A 25,809-nucleotide genomic window follows, 5' to 3' on the forward strand; every position below is an offset into this window, starting at 1 on the left:
ACAAAGAAACAGAATTTCCGGAGTAGGAGGCCCAGAAATCAGGATTTTAAAAAGATTCCCAGGTGATTCCCAGGTGAAGCCAAGGTTGAGAACCACTGGCTTAGAGCCTCTGCAATGAAGTTTGTAACTCTATGTTGGTATCAGGCTCCACAGCACTAAAAAATATGCCTATGAAAAAATAAAATGACCAGGACTTACAGAAATAACTGAAAAGGGTTTTTTTTCTCCCCCTTCCAAATTGCTACAATTTCTCCAAGTAAGCCTGTGGAGAGCTTAATGAGGGTCAATGGAAAACTCTCTTAAGAAAAGAAAAGAGGCATTTAAACTGTGCACTGTTTAGTTCTGGGGTCAGAAAGTCTTGTTATCTCTCTCCATCAGGAGGCTGGTATTTGCCCTCTCTCTGCCCTCTTCAGCTGTCTTAAGCGAATAAAATCGAGACAAGTTTATTTGAATATGATCTCTTCCTTTTTAAGCAAGGTTATTATTTTGGGACTTCAGTGGAATTCCTCAATTGTCTGGCTAGTTTAAAGCTAATAAATGATTAAAAAAAAAGATGAAATGCAAACCCATAGGCATGCTGCAGGAATTCCAACCTGATCATTGCCCCTAGAAATGCTGTTTAGACATGAGCTCCCATTCCCCCGCCCCCATATCATGCATCAAGCCTTAGAGAGGTGTGCTACTTTTCAGGGAACACAGCTCGGTCAGCGCAGGGTGACACCCACCCTTGGGGAGCTGCACCCCTGCTTTCCATCCACTCAGCTGGGGCCTATCCTTGGAGCTCGCTTACTGTTTCTGGCCTCAGTAGGATGATTTCCAATATGCTCTGTATTACCTGCCTAAACCAGGAAGCCACTGGATTTGTGGGCTTTGAAAAGCAAACATGTTTGTGGGTGTTTTGTGTTTTTTTTTTTTTTTTGCTTCATCGGGTACACAGACCTAAACACCTCAAATGCAGATTTCTGAATAACTTTAGAGAATAGCTATACACAGGAGATGGAGAGAATATGGTGGTTGCCTAAGTACACATACCCACTGCACACAGACGTGTGTAACTGGGAGAGACCAGCAGGGCCAGAAAATTGAAGGCCCACGAAAGAGGGCTCAGTTCCCACTGGTTTGCAAAATGGAGGACAGACAAAACCTAGAACTCTGAAGGTCCTTGGAAGACTTTCAGGTTCTGTGAACGTGACTCTAGCTTACTCGGAAAGGCAGAAAATGGCAACTGGACCAGTTCCCATTTAGGGGAGATTTAATTATTCTGTTTAACCTCAGCCGGAGCTAATAGTGCTAACGATTTCTGAGAAGTCTGAAATGGTTTTCTTAGCAAGAAAATGTCTATTTGCAAATGTACTGGTTCCTGCCACTTCTGTTATACAGCTCTCTCTGCATGTCCAAAGTTAGTGTGTGTGTGTATTTCAGAGAGGAAGGGAGAGGGTGAGAAATAGAAACATCAGTGATGAGAGAGAATCATTGATTGGCTGCCTCTTGCATGCCCCCGACAGGGGATCAAGCCCACAACCCAGGCATGTGCCTTGACCAGGAATTGAACCATGACCTCCTGGTTCATAGGTCCATGCTCAACACTGAGTCATGCTGGTTAGTTTTTGAAGACTGTCTTGTTTTCCTGAGTTGCTATGAAACACAGTATTTAAAAGTAGGAAGAGGCCTTGGGAGTTATTTAGTCTAACAACCTTGAAGAGAAAGGCTGTCTTTTATTACTTCACGGCTGTTCTACTCAGTGGTTATCAAAAATTCATCATCAGAGCCCCGAAACTCCAGAAGTTGTTTAGGGGAAGTCTGGGTTTTCTATAAGGTGGGCCAGACCTGGTTCCTTCTCTCTACTCTGTTTAAAATAGAGCAGCTCCATATAAAATATTTATCAGCTTATGTGCAGGTGTTCCTCCTAACATTTTATGTGATGAGAGGGTTCCGCTGGTAGAAAGAGTTTGAAAACCACTGCTCCAGTTACTCCCAGAGCAGCCAAGGTCCCCACTGTGGAAGGAGATCATGAGTAATGACATAATATGTCATGAACTCCTTTCTTCTGGTCTTACCTTCATGAATTCCACCAAACACGTGGAGTTTGGGTCGGACTCGCCTCTGCACTGTGTTTAAGAGCTCCACGCAGCCCACTCTCTGAAGCTCCTTTGGAACCCAGTCTCGAAAACCTAAGGGCAAAATGCAATCAATACTCTTAATTTTCTTTCTTCAGGTAAGGCTTCATTTAGACTTTCAGGAAGCCATAACTCACAGAAGGTTTATTACATTATCTGTAATCCTAGCCTCTCCATTAAAGCTCACAATGGCTTTTAAGAACTTTTCACTCGTCACTTTGTCTTCTTTAGGTTCTTGGAAAAAAAAAATTTTTTTTTGGTTTCCTTTTTTTTTTCCTTCCTGTTAATTAACTTTTTTTTTTTCCTGTGAGGGATTTGATTTATTCAGCCATGGGTTTCAAATCTTCTTCATGAGCTCAATGACACTTATTCCTGGCAGCCCCATAATATCTCTTTCTCTCCCAATTCAGTACCTTTCCTTTTTTATTATACGTTAGCAGTTTACTTCCAAGGTAATTCAGAGGAGACAATGTGTGAGGCACTGCCAGCAAACTGGCCACAAGATACCTAGCTCTCTTTAGATACATCAACTCTTAACCCTTCGAGGTTCCTGATGACCAAAACTTGGGAATGCCAAGTTCCTCCTCCAGCCTCCTCTCTAATGATAGGCAACAATGGTGACCTTGTGGTGGCATGCAGGGAGCCAGGGCTAATTGACTATCTTTATGTAAAAGCCACTTAGTTCTACACTTAATGCAGAAAATCCATAAAAACTGACATCAATTATAGCAAAAGTCAGCTATTTGAATGATTATGATCCACATGCCTTAACAGGAGGGGGCATCAAGAAGGCAGGTGGGATGAAAGGCTAAATCATAATCAGTGGGAATCCATTCCACACCTCCATTAGGTGGTTTCTATTATTTAGAAATGATCCAGCACAAAGGGACAGACAAGTTTATCCCACTTTGGCGAGACTGGGGAAATGAAGATTTAGCATCTCTGTAAAGACATGTTCCTTGGAGTGTGGGCAATGGCCAGAGAGTCTGGAAAGAACATCAGATAAAAGTGGGGGCCCCATAAAAATCCAACCATGGGTTTTAAATTTTGTTAATTAGAGGGAAAAGTCCTTAGTTCACAGCAATTGGCATATTCCCTATTCCTTCGTGGATGTGTTTTTCTTGAAGGGGGTAAATATCTCATTTCACATACAATATCCAGAGAAAACATCTTGCTTACAACATAATAGTAAAGTCCTTTGTTGTGGTGGCTTCCCTTCCCAGGAGGGGAAATTTCAAGGTCAACCCTCAACGCCCACTCCCACCTCCCTATCCAGCATTTGCATAAGAATCCCAATCACTATACTTTTATTTTGGAACTCCAGAGCTTACTCGACTCTACGCACAGCCGCTCTCTGGACACTTCATTTTTACTATAAAGAGAGAGATGGTAGCCTCCCTTTTAAGGACATCTGAATTCTTAGGAGGCTAGAATTCAGACTCACTGTTATTACCACTTACTTTTGTACCAAAATTAATGACTTGGTGAAGCCTGTGGATCGCTCCATCTGTCCACAGTTATATTCCGAATAATCCTTCAGGCATGTAAATGTTTCTATGCTGAGGATGCCCAAGTCCTGCACAGTAAACAGCCAATGGGGAATCATGGCTGCACCCAACCAGGCTGCTTGGGGAAAGCACCAAGTTGGCTGGGATGCCATCGCTGGAGGATCTCACTGGGTAACTCAGAATATTTCACTAGCAACTTAATGCTGTAGTTAGTCTCTACTGTTGCAAAATACGAAAATGAATTAATTATGACTTGATAAAGATTGTGCATAAGTAAAATCTTTTAAACCATGGGATGGGGTAATACGGAGGAGGGAAAAAGCATGGGAGTGGTGGTTCTGAAGCATTGAAAACGTCAGAAGTGTACAAATCTACGGTCTCTCATCTGCAACAGACCGGGCGCCCTTCTCTTGCTTTTCCAGCATTAAAATGTGCCACCAGCTCATGGCCTGGTTTGCCCTTCCGCCGTGTCTTTGTGACACACAGAACACTGTAATGGCGGGAAAGCAGCACTCGGCGGCTCGGAGGTGAAAATATCCACAAAGATTAAATTTCTATTAGGGGATGACTCTTAGACTTTTATTTTGGGGGCTCATAGAGGAAGAAAGTGACATGGGTAACAACCCCAAACCACAGGGAAAAAGTTGGTAAAATCACTTATTTCTGTAGTAAGTGTTTCCCATCCTCCTCTTTCCAAATCAATGTGATCGAGAAAACTTTTCTAGTACACCTACACATTTGTTAAGAGGGTATGTGTTTGTTTGTTTGTTTGGTTGGTTTTTTTTTTACCACAACTTAGAAAATTATCCTACTAAAAGGGAAGCACCTGAATTTCTGGAGCACAGCTTAGTTTTACAAGGGAGGATCCTGAGTAGATGGGGGGGTCAAGGTGGTAGTCATGTTTGGAAAATCTGTGTGGCTAAGCCAAATCACTCACAAGCTCATGAATAACTAGAGGGTTATTACATAAGTCAAATGATCACCTTTTGACCTATAATCTGGGTAACTAAAGGTGGTCTGGAAGCACCCTGGCAATCTACACCTGGATGCAAACTCCATCTAGGATGAGTATCCTTAAGTAAAATTCAACGGAAGTCCTTATTTAACACCTTAGCTAAAAGAAACAATGAAAGGATCCTTTTCTCACATAATCAGCGCAATGGCAAACTTTAAATATTTCCCAGGTTATACTATGATATGGAAAAAAAAAAGAGCTCCTTTAAACAAAAGTTTCCTTCATTTCACTACCATGCAAAAGCCCTGTGGTTGGAAAGTCCCTGTCTTCCTTCCATTCCCCATCCCCTTACTCCAAAGTGAATACAGTTCTTAAATTATCAAGCTCAAAAGACTGTGGCGCTCCATACTCATTTGATTCTCCCTGACTTGACTAATTCAAAAAATTTAATTTCAAGAACACCTATAAGCCCAGCAGAACTGCTGAGTTTAATTATCATCCTGGGTTTCTTTAAAGACATCCACACTTTTCTTTTTGTATTCACTTTTTTTTTTTAAGAAACATTATTATGGCCCTGAAACATTTATTCATTATGCTTGGGGGGAAAAGGTGTCTCCTACGACAAAAGGAAAACCATCCCTTCACTTACCTAGAGGAGGTCCATGTGTCATGAGAATGTCGATGCCCTCGGGGATGAGGTTCCATTTGTCCAGCAGAGACTGACCTCTGGGTAGGTTAAAGCCCCATCCATTAAACCACGGGGTCCTTTGGGGAGATAATGCACATGGTATCAGGCCAGCAGAGCCTCGTTTCTGCCCGGCAATATTTCTCTCTCGAACATTCCCCCACGGTTTGCATGGCTCTCTTTTCTCTTTTTGATGGTTGGCCCTGGCAGCGGGATGCTTTTTTGTTGTCTGCTTCAAAACCAATCCATCTGAGAGCCAGTGTGGAGCCTGCGAATTGTTCAACTAGAAACGGGCACACTCGCCTTTGCAGTGGAGACTTTCCCAGCAGACTTCTATCAAAATCTTAACAATGCTTTGTCTCCCCCCAAACCTCAGAGCTTCCTAAGATGCTCTGCCCAGATCCGAAGCATTTCCACCCTTCCTGTAATGCCTCAGAGCTAAGAAATTCCATCCGTCAGTACCTCTTTTCCCCATCACTGTGGAACTACTTCCCCAGAAAGATGCTCACTGAAGTCCTTGGAGAGAAGGACAAGTGCTCTGAAGGCAGAAACTGCTGTATGTGGGGAACACCTTGGACTGAGAATGCTGGGAAAAACATGGGGGCTCTGAGAGGTGAGAAGGGACGCAGTGAACAAAAGGCCAATGTGGAATTTTCTTCCTGATAACAAAGGGAAGGTTTTTGGGGACATCCCTGGTCACTCTGGAATCTACTCTCCTGACAGTGAGTATGAGCAGCCCCCCCTCCCCCCAGGAACTTGTGCTCTAGAAATGAGGTTTTGGGATCAATGCTAGAGGGGGGGGGGTGTATTTTTATCCATCCAATGAGCATTTCTAACTGGAGCTGAAAATGTCTCTACCATTTATCATAACAGGAGAATGACCAATTTTTCTCTACAAATACCACAGGCTAAATGACATCAGAACAAAGCAGTTCCCAATGCTGTCCTATTCCCAAACATCTAGCTATAACCATTAGTTTTTGAAACGGATTCTTTTGTTCTGTAGGAAAATTCCAATTTGCTACAGTGTACATATAAAAGACAAGTTGGCCAATTTTCTAGTTTAGCCTTTTCTCCTTCAACTTAAGCTGCCTCTTGCATGCCTACTGAAAGAGGTAACCCTGTGTACAAAGTCACCTGGGCAGTCACAGCTAATAACACAAGGTGCATTCTTATTCAAAGCCAGTCTCGGCCCAGATCAATCAGATTCTCTCAAGACTCTGAACTCAGAAACGCTGACCCACCATTTATTTGGTGGTGGACAAGCGTAGTCAAGGAAACTAAAAGCCATGTGAGAGTCCACGTAACAGGTGAGAATCTCAGTCCCCTGAGGAGGTTTGAGAAAGTTCCAGAGATAAGAGACTGTGTAGCCCCAGTGAGAAAAAGAGAAACTAAGTTAAGTATCTGACTTGGTTCCTAATTGCTTTCCAAGTTCCTAAGCCATCCTCAGGAAGTTTACTTGTGATAACAATAGTAATACAATAACAATAATTAGAATAATAGTTATTAAAGCTACTATTTATTGAATGTTTATGTCAAGGTACTATTCTAAGGACTTTATTTAACAAGCTCTTGATGTGGGTACTATGATTAACCCCATTTTACAGATGAGAAAACTGAGGCCCAGAGATTTCAAGTAAACACAACCAACAGATTGGACATAAACCCAAGCAGACTAGTTCCAAAACCCATACTCTTAACCACCATGCAATTCCTCCTTATATACTACCTGAATTAACTTACAACTTTCTGGCTCTGCACTCTTCTGTACTCTTTCAAAGTTGAGTGTTTTCTTGCTTGAAGCTAAATGTACTCTTAACTGGAATAATATATCTATGGCATGGTTCTGAAATCCAGCAATAAGATGGTGAAATGGACAGCAGTAAGATGGTGGAGTGGACACCAATGGTTTTTCCTGTTCAGCTCTTTCCTCTTTCTTTTGGTAACGGCATCCGAATTGCCTGGGAACTGTCTTAGCCACCACACAGATAACCTGGGCTTGAAAACCAAACCACCGCAAAGAAAGCCAAGTAACAGAACGCCTTGATGACTCTGCTGGACATGGGGATCCAGCTGCGCCTGAAGCCAATCGCCAATCGCCAGTCACATGTTACTCCAAAGTGCATAAGCCAGAACCCCGCCCCCCCCTTTTTTTAAATCAGCTTGAGTTAGATCCTGCTTCTTGCATCCAAAAGAGTCCTAATATGTATTTCATTTAATGTAGAAATGACCTATGTGCCTACAATAGGCAATGATCTCTCCCCACCCCCAAGATGTTTACGCTCCAATTCTTGGAACCTGAAAATATGCTACCTTACATGGCAAAGGGGAATGAAGGTTGCCATGGAGTTCAAGAGCTAATCAGCTGACCCTAAGTGAGGGCGATTATCCTGGGTTACTAGGAGGCCTGGTGTAGCCACAAGGTTCCCTGAAAGTGGAAGAGGGAAACAGGAGGAGATTGAGTGATGCAGGTAAGAAGGACTCAACCTGCTGTTGCCGGCTTTGAGGCTGGAGGGAGAGGAGCACCAGCCAAGGAATGTGGGCAGCCTCTAGGAGCTGGAAAAGAAAAGGAATTCTCCCACGGAGCCTCCAGAAAGGAACACAACCCTGCTGACACCTAGATTTCAGCCTAGCGAGACCCTGTCAGACCTCTGACCTACAGATGGTAAAGTAATAAATATGTGTTGGTTTAAGCCACTACATTTGTGGTGATGTGTTACAGCAACAATAGAAAACGAATGCAGTATCTAAAATGTCTGAGCTGGCTATACAGTTCAGGGACTGTGAGTGGCCCTGGCCTCACGTGCAACCCAGCATACGTTTAATCAAGGCAGCCCTTCCACCGGCACACGGTCTCGCTCAGTTAGATACAATGCAGACGGTTTCCTCAGAGGAGAAGGCAGTGCTGGCTTTCTTACCCAGTCTGCCAGGGAGGCACTGGGCATCACAGGCATGTGGACGATGCCAGGTAGATCCTTCCAGAGCTCGAGTAGTCCGTCCTGTTCTCTCTTGTCTTCTAGGCCTCCCTGCCTTCAGAATCTGACACATTTTTATTAGGGCCTAAAACAGAGCTTTCCCAGTTTGAGATGCCCATCCTTCCCCTGCATTTTACAATGACCCTTTTCCAAGATTTGTCTTAAAAGTAAAAAGAAAAAAGGCAAGTTCAGAACCCAAGGAAAACTCCAGTGAGCATTTTGGCCCATGAGAGAGAAAAATAAGCAAAAACATCTGTTTTCCTAGATTTTGAAAACAAGCGCCTGGGTCTATGGTTCCTGCCTGAATGGCAAATAAAGAAGGGCTTGAAAGAGCCCCAAGCACACCCAAGTCGCTGGTACAATGAGGGGCTCTGACTTCGCTGCCAGGGTCTGACTGCGGGCAGCCTCCAACCCCCACGACATCCCAGGGGCTTCCAGCCTCAAAGAAACAGGACTTCATTTTTTCAGTCTTTCCCGTTTTCTCGCACAGAATTTTCTTCTTAGAAACCCACAGGCCTATTCCCCCAGGAAAGGCTCAGTTTTACAACGGCACTGCCAAAGATTAAGACAGGCCCGTGGTCTACAGACGCCCCACATTTCATTTGGCGAATGTTAAGCTTGTGACAAAATCCAGAAGTTCCCGAGTTAAGGGGACACTTCAGAAATGCCTGGCTTTTATTTGGACTCAAACCTTATATGTGTATGAGAGCAACAGAGAGTTAAGTTGTAGGAAAGGGAACATTTATCAAGGCCCTGATACGCTTTCCATAGGGGTTGTGCACAGACTATTAAATTTGATTTCTCACGACAATCCTTGAGCTAGGTATTATCAGCTTTATTTTTAGATGGGAAAAAAAAAGCTGACGATTAGTAATGTCATGTAACTTGCAAGCTCAGATTTAAACCCAGATCTGCTAGCTCAAAAGCCTGTGCTTTTTCCTTGCACAATGCTGAAATAAAACCGTGTAGCTCAATTCCAGTTAGGATATCACTCACGTAAAGTAAAAACAGGGCTGCTCCATACAGTCTCTCAGGCTGTGCACTGTACAATCCCGGAAGGTGCCTGGCATCGTAAAACAAAGTGTGACTTCAGCAATGTTGCTATGGCTTTTCTGGGATTTTTTTTTGTTCCTCTAGGTCAGGGGTGGGGAACCTTTTTACTGCTAAGGGCCATTTGGATACTTATAACATCATTTAAGGGCCATACAAAATTATCGACTTAAAAATTAGGCTGCTATATTTGGTCAAATGTTTAAGTAATTCACCCTAACGCTTTAGCAAATATACAGCCGCTGGGCCGGACATTCCCCACCCTTGCTCGAGATAGATCCTTCAGGTAAGGCCTTTTTCACAAGACAGTGGCCAGGCAATGGGAAGAGCAGACCAGGGATGGGTTCCAGAGTTATCCCAGCCTGGCGCAATAAATGGGCATACAGAAGTGGGGAGACCCGTGTGCTAATTCTCATTCTGACGTCAATTCACTAACTCACGTGGACCTTAAATAAGAGAAGGATCCCCTGTGGGCCCGTTTCCTCTTCTGAGACATGAATGAGTGGGTGGGTTTGATTACTGGTTTTCAGGATTGCTTTTAGAATTGCAGACATCCTTTGCAGAAGCCTGTACCCAAAGCGGGTACCAGCAGGGGCGCTCTTGCCGCGGGACTAGGAAGAAGCTCTGGACCTGCTGGCTCACTCAGCCCCTCCTTCTGACCGACACCTCTGAGCACGCCTGGGAAAGCCTGGCCCTTCATGTTCTTCCTAGGAACCCAAATCCTAACAGTCTAGAATTCTGTGCAGACCATCAATGTTCCGAGTAAATGCTGTGAATCGCTTTCAATGAATTATCTAAATTGCCTGTATGGGACTGAGTCCAGTGTGGGAGAATTAACTACAAAACTACCCAGAGTAGAGACAGAATGTGTCAGCATCAAGGAAGGATGCTTTATGCAGTTGAGTTTCCACCCATGACACCCCAGCAGTGAGCCCATCGGGTGTTCGCTGGCAAACATGTGCTGCAGTCGCATCGCAGTCAACCTCCAGCGCCTCACAGTGGATTTTGTTCTGTAGCAATGGGGTCAGGGGAGAAGGAGGAGGGAGGAATCCAAGGGAACAATGTCTGTTGCCTCAGCCAATGACTTAATAATTAGCAGTGACTAACAAATACCACATGGGAATCAACTTGTAAGAAAATGTCCCACAAAGCGCCCTTTTGCCAGTGGGCCAATCGGAGCTCACAACCTACCCCCTCATAGAGAAGGATGAGAAAACCCTGGAAGAAAGGGAAACTCTGCAGCTGCCTGAAGCTATTGGACGGAAGAGTCGGATGGATGGAAGCCAGGGGTGCTTTCAAGGTGCCCTCCCTCTTGCTCTCAGAATTAGAGGCACTTGGCCTCTCCCGGCTGAAAGTCAGGAGCAGGCGCTGAGGGAGTTCGCCGAGGCAGAACTTGTTTCCAACAATGTCAATACAAAACAGGTTTTCTGGGAGGAAGCAGGTGGAGATGAAATCACAGCAAAGGTCATCTGTGTTTGCAGTACACAGTGCTGTGGGCAGCAGGGAGGTGCCGGACCATAAATCCTAGGCTTGGACAGGTGAATGGCTGTTTACTCCCCCGCCAACTTCAGTGGGGGCTGGGCACACTCCAGGAAAGCGAGCAGTCGCTCAGCTCAGGTGGGCTGCTCGGGTTCAGCCCTGGTGTTATCAGTGCCAACCATTTCTCCAGGGACAGAGGGGTCCAGGGCAGGCTATAGTGCAGAGACCTGGGACTCTTGCTCAGACAGCCTCCCGGGTGCCTCCAGCAGAGATGAGGACTTGGAAAGCCCCAGGGGGCTCCACTGGAATTCTGCCTGGCAGCTGTGAAGGAGAAGATGCAAGGGCTCACCTACCAGACCTAAGAGCTGGTGTTCTGAGCATATCACTTACAGGTATGAGATTCAGAGGAATCTGTAAAAGTGAGCCATTCTTGTTTTGGAGACAGTGGGTCTGAGCATGGATCATGGAGTCCAAAGACCCATGTTCAAGTCCCACATGTGCTACTTACTGGCTTCTCTGAACCTCGCTCACTCATCTTTCAAATAGGAGCAGACTATCTGCCTATGTGGATAAAGTGAGACACTTTAATGTAAAACTCTTGGCAGAGTATTGGCACAAAGCACTAATGTGCAGCTTTTAATTTGCATACGATATATATTAGCGGTATGATTGCAGGTACACACATATACACGCACACACGCATACACACACGAGTTGCTCACGTTGCTTTTTCTCTCTACAATTTCCCAAGCTATGGCTCATCAAATCAGAGACAGTCCAGCTCCAGACTTTTTGAAAAGTCCCCAATGAATAGGGCAAGCATTACTAGATGGCTAGATAGAGCCTGATTTCCTCCGGCTGATTACTTATTAAACGGCACTTCCTCAGTTCACTTCTGAGTGGAAGTTTTTCAGAAAGGCACTCCCTCGCTCGCTGCCTGGCTCAGTCTTGCATAGACAATCCCGTGGAATGTGCGAGCACAGGGCAAAACGGTTAGTCAAGGCTGCTTAGCTGCTAGTACAGGTGGTTAGATTTTGACAGGATCTTAAATGGGGGAAGTTCAAGGAAGAAGGTTACTTCGGGTCCTTGGAATATTTATAATAGAGGGGTCAGAGAGGTTCCCTGGAGGAACTGACACGCCGCTTATTAATGACATCACCGCCGCCTGGCACCTCCACTAAACGAAACCCAGGATCTGGGAGCCGGTTAGTCCCCATGTATACTTTCTTTTCTAAATGGTGGCGTTTCAGATAACTTCTCCATGTCTGGCATTCCCAGCTGCTGTGCCATCAGCCGGCCCATCTCTGCGGGCACAACACACCAGGTCCAAGAGGAGCTAATTTAACCACCGCTGGTTAGAATCACTCCGCACTTCACAGCGCCTCTCACATGCCATGGGGCTGTCATGATAATTCTTGATCTCTAGCTCACCTGACAGCTCAGCCCTCCCCTGGCTGCACAGCCTCCCATCCGTTAGAAAGCGCAGCTTCCCCGGCACCAGATGTGTCGTCCTGAATATCCGACGAAAGGCAGACACCTGGCCCGCTCCCCCGCCACGCTTCTTTCCTCTGCTTGCTCTGGAGAGCCAGCCTTCCCCACCCCAGGTCCCTCCACTCGGCAGCCTGGAAGTTACTTACTTTCCCACACAACTGGATAGATGCCTTGCATAGCCCACGGAGGGACTTTGCACCTTGTGCAGCAACAAAGCGAGAGAGAGAGAGAGAGAGAGAGAGAGAGAGAGAGAGAGAGAGAGAGAACTTAACTTCAGGGTGAGATTTACGCTCCTGTGCAGCTGCCTGGCCCAAACCTCGGAGGCTCAGCGGCCACCAAAGGCAGTGCCGGCTTCTCTTCGCTCTGACTCTGTAACTTGGTCTTTGTTACGAGGGCCTTGGGATGAAAAGAGATACTGTTTTGATAAAGGGCAGGCCTGGGTGAGTAATGTGGTCTGCATGACGGGACAGGACAGGAGTAATCATACCCGAGATAGTCACCTGAGGCCCATGAGCCCTGAGCGGGGGCTTCATAAACCGAGGCGGCCCGCACTCCGGCCTTTACAAACATGCCGACGGGGTCCCCTTTGTGTGACTAATAAGGAACAAGTGTCAGAATTAAGCCTCTGCTGCCCATTTTCCTTCCGTCTTCCCTCTCCTGGAAAGGAGATGATGTCAGCAGAGTTTGCCTCAGGAACCAACGGGGAAAATCACTATGACCTGTTTTTGAACTTGGTGTGCCCTGAATTATTAAAAATCACAGCGCCCGCCCAGCCCTCCCAAGCATACCTGCCTTTAATCTTATAAACAAGTTCATAGCAGGAAGAGGAAGGTTTTCAGTCCATTTCCTTCCCACAGGGATGGGAGGGAGACGGTGCCCATCCATTACACGGCAGGGCAGGGGACAGACACGCAGGACTTCTGCCTGGGCGGGCAGGTGAAGCCGGTGTCGCACATGCCTTGGTGCTTCCGGATGTGTCTCTCTGTTTTGTGGCTGAGGAACCCAGGGGACCGGTGCCAGGGTGCCCGGCCAGAGGGTGGGCTCTGGCGCAGCAGCTCCCGAATGGGAAGTATAGTGACATCTAAGCCCCAGCTGGGAGAATTCCTCAAACAGCACATCACAGCACCCATCATCCGGGTTTCACAGAAAAGAGGAGGCTCAGTGGATGGCGAGAAGCAGAAACAGAAGAGCAGCATTCACCGTTTCCCTTTGTGTCTGCAATCATTTTTTACCATGGTCTAATATAGATAACATAAAACTTAACATTCTAACCATTTTTAAATGTATAATTCAGTGGCATTAAGTACACTCACAACATTGTGCAACCATCCCCACCATCCCAAACAGAAGCTCTGTGCCCATTAAACAGTAGCTCCTCATCACGCTCTGCCCACAGCCCCCGGCAACCAGCATCCTACATTCTGTCTCTATCACTGTGACCATGCTGGGCACCTCATCTAAGTGGAACCATGCAACATTTGTTCTTTGGTGTCTGGCTCATTTTCCCCTAGCATAATGTGTTCAAGGCTCACCCAGGCTGCTGCATGGCTATGCTCGAAATTCATTCCTTTTTATGAATGAATAGGATTCCTTTGCATGGGTATACAGCATTCATTTTCTCAGCTAAGGGTTCTGAAGGTCTAGGATGCGCTAGGCACTAAGGTAGACACGGATGCTAAGTCTGAGTCCTTATCTTCACGAAGTGTGCGGTTCCTGGGTTGAAAGCCCAGTGAGGATGGGCTCGGGGTGGTATTTGAGTTGAACTAAGTTCCCAGGATAAACCCACAGCTCACCACGTCATAGGTAAAGTTGCCCTGGACAGACGTCTTTAAACTCTGGCCTTTACTTCCAAGTAACCTCATTTCAGAGTAACTTGGGGAACATCTGAATGACCTGAGAATTCATCCAGCAATTCCAAGTACAGACTGTCCCCCAGGCCAGGAGCTGACAAGTGGCATATTTGGCAGGACTTCTCTCTCATTTCCTCATGCACACACGTTCATAAGGCTCTTCAACTGAAACCAGGACCACAGAACACAAAACCACATCCTAGTAAGAGATGGAGCCTGGAGGGCAGCGTGTGTCACACACCTGGCTGGCTCCGAAGCACAGGACAAAGAGGACAGTGGAGGAGGTGGGAAGGTTGCCAAGTACTCAGGCAACTCGGCAGAGAGCACCTGCAGCTGCCTCACCCCCCTTCCCCGCCCCGGAGACATGTCACAGAAACGTAGCAGGTAGAGAGTGTTTTTCTAACTTAGATTTCCCAAAAGAGGAGAGAGAGAGAGAGAGAGAGAGAGAGAGAGAGAGAGAGAGAGAGAGGTGAGTTCAGGATTAGCTAGATTTTGTCTTTACAAAGCTAACTCTTAAAAATTGATGGACAGATGAAATCTCTATTCCCCAATGGAGAATAATACAACATTTTATTATGTGTAACTTCGTTTAGAATGTGTGTGTGTGTGTGTGTGTGTGTGTGTGTGTGTGTGTGCTGTCACGTACTTTTACATCACTAATGCTGGCTTCCTTTTATACTATTTCATATTCTAGGGCCCCAGACATATAGCTGGGGAGGATTATGCTGTTAAGAAAGTTTGCCACTTGGAAAATAGATCCAAAGAGAATAAGTGATAAGTGGACAATAAAATACTAGGTAGCCATTAATTAAACATAATAAGGAAGCCTGGAAGCCCAGTGACTTCAGTCTGCTTCACCACTGTGTCCCTGGCACTGGGCACAGAACAGACACTTAAGGATTTGAGCTGACCTGAGTTAAGAATGAATGTTCATGAGGAGTTTATAACTTACATGCAGATATGTGTATTCTTGGATGGTCAATGGAAAAGCAAAGTATCAATTTGCTTTTCAGTATGAATTCAAGTCTGCAAAAAATGCTAGGGAAAGAGAAACAGACCAACATGCTGAATGAATGGCTATCTTAGGGGTGGGAGAAGGATCAAGAACGACTTTTTCCCCCTTCTTTCTGTTTGTCTATTTTCTACTTTTTCTATACTGACTTTATATAATTTAGGGAAAAAAATCAGTGTGTAAATCTCCATTCAGCCAAATGCAAGTGGAGCGTGGAGGGAGATATCTGGAGAATTCATTATCTGCTTACACTAGACTCTGACTGCAAAGCAATTTCCTTCTGGGGGTGAAGAAATTGGTGGATTTGGGTCACTTTTATTCAGGAAGATGATGTGGGGCTTGCCTTTTCTTTCCCCTCCTCATCACCATCAGTGGGAACAGAAGGGCTTCTTCAGTAGCAAAGGTCTTGTGTTCATTCAAGTATTCAATACACACTTACTGAGCGCCTGCTGTGTGCCAGGCACCCTCGTGGTGGTTCACCTCTCATTTTACTGAGGAATTCCAGCTTAAATGTGGGTAACATTACATAACTGCATAGTCCTTTTGACAAATCAATCTCACATTTACCAGTTCACAATAAACCCAAGTGGTGGGCAAGGTATTCATTTGAGAGAAAGTAATATACAGAAATAGGAATTTCAGTAACTTGCCCAAGGTCATTGACGGCTGAGATGGCATGAACGTAATTTTGTAGTCCAGTGATTCCATGTAAAAGGTTAAACATTAGGTCTGGGTTCAAATTCTGACCGTTATCTGCTCAGCAGTGTAACCTTGGGCAAGTTTTTCCGTCTGATCTCGGATTTCTCTTCTCTAAAGTGGGGATGATAATACCAGTCACACAGATTGGGTGTGAGAATCGAATGTGATAATATATGTAATGCATTGAGCAGAGTGGTTGTCCTCTACTAAGAATCAGGTACCAACTCTTATTGTCATCATCATTATGGATGTTACTATTATAAATATTAATATCACCAACTCTTTGGTTTTTGTTTTCTATTTTATCTTCTTCGTATCCCTACCAAAGCGTGCCTTCTCTTCATTTCTCAGATTTAGAATGTGGGCACCAAAGAAGTGGCTGAATCTGTCTCGAAGCAACAAGTGATGGGATGGCATTCAGGTACTGTGGACCAGCTTCGAATAAGGGAACAGCACCTGGCTCTTCCAACTTACTTGCTACATAACCTGGAGCAAGTAAGCTCTCTGATCTCCTGCTTCCTTAACTGCAGCAGGGTACCAATTCCTATGAAACTTGCAAGGTCACCAAACAAACACGTGCGTGTAAGCGAGTAGCAACTACAGGGAAAGTGTCTTCTAATTCCCACGTCACTGGCTGCCCGTGTTGCCTGTTTGTGCCATTTGAAAAGCTCAGAAGGACTGGAATAAGTGACAAGTAGGTCAGATGTAAGTTAAACTGTTGGCCCCATTTATCTACCATTTTGGCTCGAAACGACTCGTTTCAGTCCAGACCATTTAGCAGAGTGAGAGAACTGTGACGGGGCACGGGCAGTACACACCATCAGAGGAATGAGTGAAAAGCTGAAGCTGCCCCTTCAATTCAGAGGTTAAAGCAAGCAGACAGACCTGGTGTCTCCCTGACGGTGTGCCAGCCAACCATGTATTATTAATTGGGCTCAGCAGACATTATTGAGCACCTTCCCCTGCGAGGCTCTGGCAAGGCCTCCAGGGAGATCTGAATACAATGAGAGACCATCCCAACCTGCCATCTGGTTGGGATAACGAGATAGTCAAAATTGTTCTCCTCTCTCTGCCCATTAAAATTCTACTCAGCCCTCAAGGCTCAACTCATCTTCTCCCCAAGAAGCTTTTCCCAATGCCCTCAGCACTTTGTTTAATTGTCATTTGTGAAATTTATCATTGTCTGCACTATTACTGGCCTGTGTGCGCACGCGTGTGGGTTTTAACTTATTTCCTTCTTTCCTATAAGCATTTGAGGCAAAAGTGGGGTTATGAATATGTCTATCTTGCCCAACAGATTGTGAGGCATGTCTTGTTTACAGCAGGTCCCCAAGATCTAACACAGTGCCTGATACATAAGAGATGTCAAGAAAATATTGACAATGATAAAAACAGCAAGAGAGTTTAGAGTAAGTGCCCAAGGTAGTAATGGGATGGGAGGTTAGGATGGGGCAAAACAGATTAAGGTTGGGTTTTTAAACAACAAAAACCATTTAAAAATACTTTACTATCACGTGGGCCTTTGCTGCCAAATACGTGACTACTCAGAACTCAAAATATAGCTTAGTGTGAATTGCGATGGACTGTAAATGTGAAATGTCATTTTGGATGCTTCTTACAAAAAGAAAAGAATGTAAAAATACCTTGATTTATATATATATATTACATGTTTAAATGATAATGTTTTGTAGACAGTGGGTTAAATAAAATATATTATTGAAATTAATTTTACTTGTTTTTACTTTTTAATTAGGCTATCAGAAAATTTTAAGTTACATATGTGATTTCTGTTATATTTATATTAAAACATGCTATCACAGACTGCATAAATGTGTGTACTATGATTCAGAAATTTCTGAGTACGGATTATCTATACTAATAAAAGGGTAATATGCTAATTAGACTGGGAGACCTTCCGGGAGACCTTCCGGACATCCTTCCAGACAAAGCCATAGTGTCGAGGCCAAGGCAGAGGTGGTTAGGGGTAATCAGGCCGGCAGTTGGGGGTGAGCAGGCTGGTGGGGGGTGGCAGTTGGGGGCGAGCAGGCCAGTGAGGGGGGGGGAGTTGGGGGCGGGCAGTCAGACATCCCCCAAGAGGTCCCAGATTGGAGAGGGTGCAGGCTGGGCTGAGGGACCCCCCCCCCCCATGCACGAATTTCGTGCACCCGGGCCACTAGTATCCTAATAAAGTAATCCAAAAGCAAGGAAAAATGCTATGTGCAGTTATTCAACACAATGTCATTTTTAAGAGAAGATATTAGAAACAAGAATATCCTAAACTCTCCATAAAAATGAGAATGATTAAGAAAATTACTATGATTGGAATATACACTAATATGTATATTATGCAAGCACTAATTATGAGGACTAGGTAGCAACACAGAAATCTTTAAGACAACATTGCTTGGAAAAGCTAGCCCCCAGCACAGTGTTTGAATTTACATATAATCTGCATGCAGTTCTTTCCATCACTCACTATTCATTTGCTGAATGATCACTACATACCAGGTTCTGCATTCAGGGAAGATGGGAAATGAAAGGGGACCCGGAGACAGCTAGGTAAACAGACAACTGGATGTACAAATGGAAATGTATACAGGCGAGATGGCCACCTGAAGGAGGTCACACCTAACCTTCCCTGTGATGAGCAATGACTGGAAAAAATGTGAGGAAGAACAAAATAGCTTATTCTTTGGGTCAGGAGTGGGATGGAGTTTTCCGCAGATTCCCAAGCTTTCTTGAATTTTTATTTAAAAAAAGGCAAGATGGAAATCAGTGTCTGACTCCACGGTGAGCCTCTGGCACTGAGCAGATGTGCACTGTTGGCTCAAATAGAAACTGAATGGTCCTTAAGAGCGAGGCTCTGGAGTCAGACTCATGTTTGAACTGGTGCTAACACCTCCTGGTGGACCTCTCTTGAGTCTCAGTTTGCACATCTGTACAATGGAGATGATCCTGGTATCTACTTCATGGTTGAGTAGATACTTATACATTGTTGAGAAAATTAAATAAAATCATCCATATAAAGTTCTTAGCATGGGGCTTGGCACATAATAAGCACTAAATTAATACTGATCTGATTTTATTTTATTTTTTTAAATATATTTTATTGTTTTTTTACAGAGAGGAAAGGAGAGGGATAGAGAGCTAGAAACATCGATGCGAGAGAAACATCAATCAGCTGCCTCCTATACACCTCCTACTGGGGATGTGCCCGCAACCAAGGTACATGCTCTTGACCGGAATCGAACCTGGGACCCCTCAGTCCGCAGGCCGATGCTCTATCCACTGAGCCAAACCAGTTAGGGCTGATTTTATTACCATAAAGATTAGAAACCGAGTTCAATATAAAGGATCAGGATGACAAAATAGAAGGGTGGGACCTTGCCTGCTCCTAATGCTACTTTCTAGTTATACTGAGTCACTTATTTTTCACTTTAGAATCTTTTATAGCCATTGAATTTATTCAGCCACGGTTTCTTCTTCATTTTTTCTATACCTTGAAGGATGATGAAATTATAAATATTCTATATAACATGATAGTGAAGTAATTTAACCGGAGAATTATTTAGGTCTGCTCTCTCTCACTCAACAGCATAACTCTTACAAAAGCCAGACTGTACTCTCATTTCAAATTCCACTCCACTAGCCCCCCCTCCCCCAGCCAGCATGTTACTCATTCGGTTCTAATCCACTCAGAGTATTGAGCACAATTTATCAACCTCCAGGTGATCGCCCGTTAGTCGAAAACAAAACCAGGTCAATCGTTTTGTCGGTGTTTAAAGAGCGGTTGATGAATTCAAGAAATTTGGAAAAAGAAACATTTCATTTTTCTGATACCCGGTCCTGCTCTTTCTCCAATAAAAGACTAAACACATTTACAAGAAAACAGACCTTTTGTTTTATAAATAGAACATTGTTCAAGGTTTTCTAGAGGTGTCTGCTAAAAATAAAGAGGGCTACAGTTTACTTCTTTATAGCTTTCAAAACAAAACCCAAAAGCCTGAGCTTAACTAAACATGTTATATTTCTATTTTGAAAGGTATCTTTATGTGAGCCAGGCCTGATTTCTTGAAATGAAATTCCCCCGAAATTAGATTTCCTATGTTTCTACAAGGTGTGCCTATGTAAAGTAATGGCACCATAGTGGTTTTTATTTTTTGACACCATAGTGTTTTGTTTTGTTTCAAGCATATGCCCCAGAATAAATACAACTGAATGTTATACTTCCATCCTATCAAGTACTCACAGAATTCCTCTGAAAATGGCTTACTTCGAGGAGTATAATAACCATTTCGATGTATAAGTCTAGGTTACCTGCTCACAAATTAACAGCATTACTGGGAAACTGAACCCACTAGTCCCTGAACTGTGGACTATGGAACAAGCTGTTTCTAGGTTGCCTGGTTGGGACTCATGTGTCATGTTGCAGAAACAATGCCAGGTTCCTGGGCAAGTCTCCAGTGGCCAAGCGAATTCATGTGACTAACCTACAGTGACCACGATAGTGCTAAGAGCTCCACCACTGCCTAGACTGTGAGTGGGAAGAAGGGCTGATTTTCAGCTCTGAATGCCAGGAACACAACTCTCCTTGCCCTGGTGACACTGGTCCCCAGTCTGCAGCTCAGGGGTAGCTCTGGGGCCAGGAGTAGAGATTAACCACTTGGGCAGAAGTGAACTAAGGCTTCCAGGTGTAACTTTCCAGGGAAGTATTTCCCCTCCTAGGTCCAATAGATCAGACCTGCTGAGATTGTTTGAAATCACAAAGGGTTTTATGGTTAAACTAGAGGCCTGATGCACGAAATTCATGCAAGAGTAGGCCTTCGCAGCCCGGCTGCCTTGGCCCTCGCAGCCCCAGCTTCGTCTGGAAGGTTGTCCAGAAGGTCATCTGGACGGCCGTTCCTCTGTTCGGCCGTTTGGTAAATTTGCATATTATCCTTTTATTATTATAGATAAGTTTGAGAAATACTGTTGCGTTCCCCCTCCACTTTGGGGGTATAAAGTGAACATTACCACGGGAAAGAATCTGAGAAGCCTTGCTGGACAGAACTATGTTTAACTTGATGTAACTGAACACGATCCAAACATATTAGGCCCCTATGAATCCTGTCCCAATTTCTTCCACAGTGCCTATTAACAACAGCTAACATTTATAAGAGCTTAAGATGTGCCAGGTACTGCTCTGAGCACTTTACATACATGAAATCATTCAATGCCCACAGCATCCCTTTGAAGAAAAGGGAAAAATGAACCGTATTTGTGAATGTGGACACTGAGGTAAGGGGAGGTGAAAGATTTCCCAAGTCACACAGAGACCCCTGTTTAGCCGCCATGCCCAAAAAACCCTGGAAAGCAATGGGTTTGAAGGTCCCTTTAGGAAACGGCCCAACAGGTAGGCCCAGGCCGGCTGCAGGTCGCTTTCTTTTCCTTCATGTTCATGTCCTAGCCCAGGAGTCCTTGGAAGATGGATTTGGAAACTTTCTAAGAGTGACAAGTCTCCCTCTTTTGCAACAGAGAAAGAAAATCTAACAACAGGCTTTTATTCATAAAAGACCTGAGGAAGAGTCACCCCCACCTCAGCGGAAAGGCTTACTTGATCCTGGTGTATTCGCTTCCTATTGTCGCTATAACAAGTTACTGCAAACCTAGTGGCTTAAAACAACATACATTTATTATCTTACAGTTTTGGAATTCAGAAGTCCAAAATCAGTCTCATTTGACTAAAATGAAGGTATTGGCAGGGCTGGTTCCATTTGGCAGCTCTAGGGGAGAATCCGTTTCATTGCCTTTTCCAGCTCCCAGGGGCTGCCTGTGTGACTGTGACCTCTGCTCTGTGGCCCATGTTCTCCCACTCTGACCTTGCTGTGTATCTCTTATAAGGGCCTTTGGTATTACACTGGGCCCACTGAGATAATCCAGGATAATCTCCCCCTCTCCAGGTCCTTAATATAAAAATATTTGCAAAAGCAATTTTGCTTTGTAAGGCTTATAGATTTGGGGGATTAGGATGTGGTCATCTTTGCAGGGGTGGGGGCATTATTCTGCCTATCACATTGGCGTTGCACTGCTGGGGAGCTGAAGTGGAAGGTGAGTCTGAAATTGGCAGGGGATGGGAGGGAGGAAATGGAGACTCCTCTGGGGCCCCCAGTTCCCACTACATGGGGGGAGGGAAGAGACAAGGTCATGGGGCTTCTCCCTCCCTCACCTGACCCCTTTCCCATCACCGCTCAGTCAGCTATGAGGGCCCCTGAACAGCAGAGGTGAGATGAATGAACAAGGCAGGGACGCACTTCTCAAATAGGTGTGTGTTTATGCCCCCAGGGGCATGCTTCTATGCTGGGAACACCTGAATCCACAGATCATCCTGATTCATCATTCAGGAGCAATAATTTTCCTTAAAGATACTGAGCTTTCAAAAACTGAAATCACTGTTTTCATAATATTATAAGTACAGGTATGTTTCTGGTTCTGCTTAAAAACAATACTTTTTTAATCTTCCTGGTTGGCAGAGTGTACCAGGTACAGCACACTGTACCTTCATCTGGCAACAGTGATGTTTAAATAAACTAATACCTGCAAGTGTTTAGATCAGTGCCTGGCACCTAGGAAGCTCCCAGTAAGTGTCCCGATTCGATTGGTTGCTGCTACCGCACCATTATTAAAAAAATTTTACAGTCACCTGCCAGGTGCTTTCAACACACTAGCTCCTTTTAGCCTCACAACAACCCTATGAGATACGACTCTTATTTTCTCCGTTTTATAGATGATCAAATGAGGACAGGTCTACAGTGTTTAACTCACTTGATTAGGATCCCAACTCTGCCCCCAGAGCCCACATTTTCAGTGTTTCCACTTCTCCTTGGAATCCACAGCCCAGCTTCCTCTGGGGCCAGCAGAACGGGTCACATTTGCCAGTTAAATCAGAGTTAGAGCTTTCAAGTGAGCTTCTAAGAGGCTCTTGTCTGTAGGCTTTCTGAGTTATTAATTCTTCAAATAACAAACTTCTGCTTACTTCCTTGTTGGTGCCAGGGTTTTAGAAAGTGAGCGAACCAGAATTTGTATGCCCCACTCTTCCTCAGTCACTGTTACTCTCTGATGACCCCCGCCCCCCATCTCCTGTGTGAAATGGCCACAGCCTCCTGCTAGTCAAATACCTTTTAATGAACAGTATCGGAAGTGGCGCTGTCTGACTTTTCAACAACTGGAAAATCCTAGGAGTCAGAGTTTTGCTGGCTTTCCCTAAAACAGAAAACTTTGAACTAGTAGTGGCAGTGACAGTCAATCACTGTGGCTCTGCATCGGGAAGAACACCTGACAACTTCACTCTGCCTCTGAGGATGCTGGCTGAGCAGCACGGCACAGGGAGAAAGAGAGAAACACCTCTTTCCAAACTTGACAACAGGGACAAACAGGCAGCTTTGGAGTCCGAGAGCAGAGATACTCAGCCCATCATTCGTATCATATCTCTTTCTAGAGTGGAGTCTTTCTTGTTGTCATGAGCTGGAAGTAACTGGGGCTCTGCTTCTACCAAACTCCCCATGTCAAATCACAATGGATCAATCCCTAAAGGCAGAGAAGGGATTTGGTCTCAGGTCAGCCTGTCTATAAATTTCATGTTTTGCTTTGTTTTGTTGTTTTTTTCTCCCCTGACAAGACACAGGATGAAGGAGCTCGGGAGAGCACACTCAGCGTAGTACAGCGGAAAGGCACTACTGTCAGGCATCAAGAGACCTGGGTTCTAAACCTGCCTTTGAGTTAGAAACAGTGGTGTCTCTTGCGGTAACTGACTGAACTCCTTCATCTGCCCTGGGGGGTTGGTAGAGTGCTGATGGTCAGTATATATTTTTTCACTAACTGTCCACATAACCTGCCAACCTGAGATAACAGAGATTGGTACACAAGTTATGTAATTTTCTCTAGTGTCTGTCTTAATCTCTAAACTGTAAGCTCCTGGAGGGGAGGCATTTTTGTCTCAGCTATATCTCCAACGGTGCTTGCGCCTGATAAACATTTATGAAACGCAAGGACAAATTCTGGAGAGGCAGCATGGTGCAGTGCAGTGGTTCTCAAACTTCAGAGGACAGGCCCACTCCAAAGTTCAGTAGGTCCAGGCAGGCCTGGGAATGTGCATTTTTAATGAGGTCCGGAGGTGCCTGGGACCAGAGTTTGAGAAGCACTGGCTTCGTGGTAAAGAGTTGGCTTCTGTGACAGGCTTCCTTCGTTCAAATCCTGGCCGTGAGCTTAACTTAGCTCTGCACATCAGCTTCCTCATCTGTAAAAATGCAGATTACAGCAAAACCTACCTCACACACTTCTGTATGTAAAACACTTCCAACAGGACCTGGCATTACATAAATGTTTTATCTGTTGTTATGATCAGGAGATTTTTCTTTCCTGCCTTGATGCTTTAGTCTGTGTTTCTATTAGCTTTTTCCACACACACACAAAATGAGTATGTGTAATTTGGAAATCCTAGCCTTCACCCCAATAGTTACTCCGGACATGGCTTGGACTCACATTTTCTCCATTATGATCTATGTAGATTCGGGTCTTTGCTGAGTAACAGAAAGAGATTTCTCACTTAGTCAATTTTTAAAGTGAGCACCTTTATCTTTCAAATCAGGCAATATCTAGGTTCCAGTGAATAATAAAGACATTGCCTCCTGCCTGGAGAGCATGGCCATGGTGGTCATCTCTTGATGGTCAAGGTCCTGTAGAAATCACTTTTCTGAGCCTGCCTGGGCTGGCCATGGGAGGTGCAGAGAGCTTCCTCTATTTAAGCTGAAGGAAATTAGCAGTGGAGCAAATTAAAACAACAATCAGATTTAAGTGGCCTCTACCAGGAAATTAACTTTAATGGATATTGTCATCACCAGGCCTACCTCCGAGTTGCTCTGCTCACAGCATTGGGATGCAATAAAAACTAGGGCCTAAACGCCGAGTTACCCACCCACAGCTCAGAATGAATTTTCTTTTTACTACCTTATGTTTGTTTTAATATGTTCCTTTCCCTGTTCATTCAAGCTTTTCTATGATTCTATTAAACTGATTGCACACCTCTGCAAATGATCGCACACCTTGCCTGAGTTGAAAGCTCAAGGGGATTGAGAGATGGATTCCTTGCTTTCTCACTTTCTTTTAAGTGAGATCTGAAAGGTTCCTTTTCTCCATCACATCCCAATCCTAGAATGGCAAGGGTGCGTGAAAGGACTGCTTTCTATTTCTACATGAGGCCTGTTCTTGTAGGAGAACAAACACCTGCCTTGTTATCTGGGTGACGTGAGCTGGGGCGCCTCTGGAACCACACTTCCTTCATTTCTAAACTGAGCCTAGTCACCAGTCTTCCTCTACCCACCTGGCCTGTGAGCCACCTCCCTTCCTCATCCAAAACACCTCTAGATTCTATATTAAAATATAGGCTGGGGGTTCAGCTGTCATCTTGTCTAGCTACCTCAGAATCAACACATCAAGATCAAGAGATCAAGAGCAATTCAAGGAAGGCAGACAGAGGAAATCAGACCTCTTGGGAGAATCTCTGACTTATTAACAAAACTAGAGGCCCGGTGCACGGAAATTTGTGCACTGGAGGGGGGTGTCCCTCAGCCAAGCCTGCGCCCTCTCGCAGTCCAGGAGCTCTTGGGGGATGTCTGACTGACGCCTTAGGCCTCCCTCTGTGGGAGGCGACCAGCAGGCTGATAAACCCCACTCCCTGATAGCCCCTCCACCGCCGCTGCTCCCTGATGGCCATCCCCTCCCTCTGCCCACTGGCATCTGCCTTGGCTGGCCTGGTGCCACCTGCTAGCTGGCCCTGCCCCGCACCGACCGGTCATTCTTTTGTTCAGTTGATTTGCATATTAGGCTTTTATTATATAGGATGAGTCTCCAGGGCCAAAAAGCAGGAATTCTGAGGGAAACAGAGGTGATGGGCCTGTCCAGCCTGTCCATCTGACAGCAGAACATGCTTGGTAAACAGTATGTATCCTGGAGC

At 44.9% G+C, this 25,809-nt stretch overlaps 1 protein-coding gene across 2 annotated transcripts in view; it reads right to left on the reverse strand.

Moving 5' to 3' along the window:
• MPPED2 (metallophosphoesterase domain containing 2) overlaps positions 1-25,809 on the reverse strand; it is a 168,231-nt gene that overhangs the window by 2,368 nt on the left and 140,054 nt on the right. For both annotated transcript variants that reach the window (XM_023756378.1, XM_006091607.3), the window contains exons 5-6: positions 5,230-5,345; positions 2,058-2,171 (exon numbers count right to left, since the gene is read on the reverse strand). In XM_023756378.1, coding sequence (XP_023612146.1) covers positions 2,058-2,171; positions 5,230-5,345 — 230 coding nt within the window. The remainder of the gene's footprint in view (positions 1-2,057; positions 2,172-5,229; positions 5,346-25,809) is intronic.

Source organism: Myotis lucifugus, unplaced genomic scaffold (genome assembly GCF_000147115.1).
Source record: "Myotis lucifugus unplaced genomic scaffold, Myoluc2.0 scaffold_92, whole genome shotgun sequence".
NCBI lineage: Eukaryota > Metazoa > Chordata > Mammalia > Chiroptera > Vespertilionidae > Myotis > Myotis lucifugus.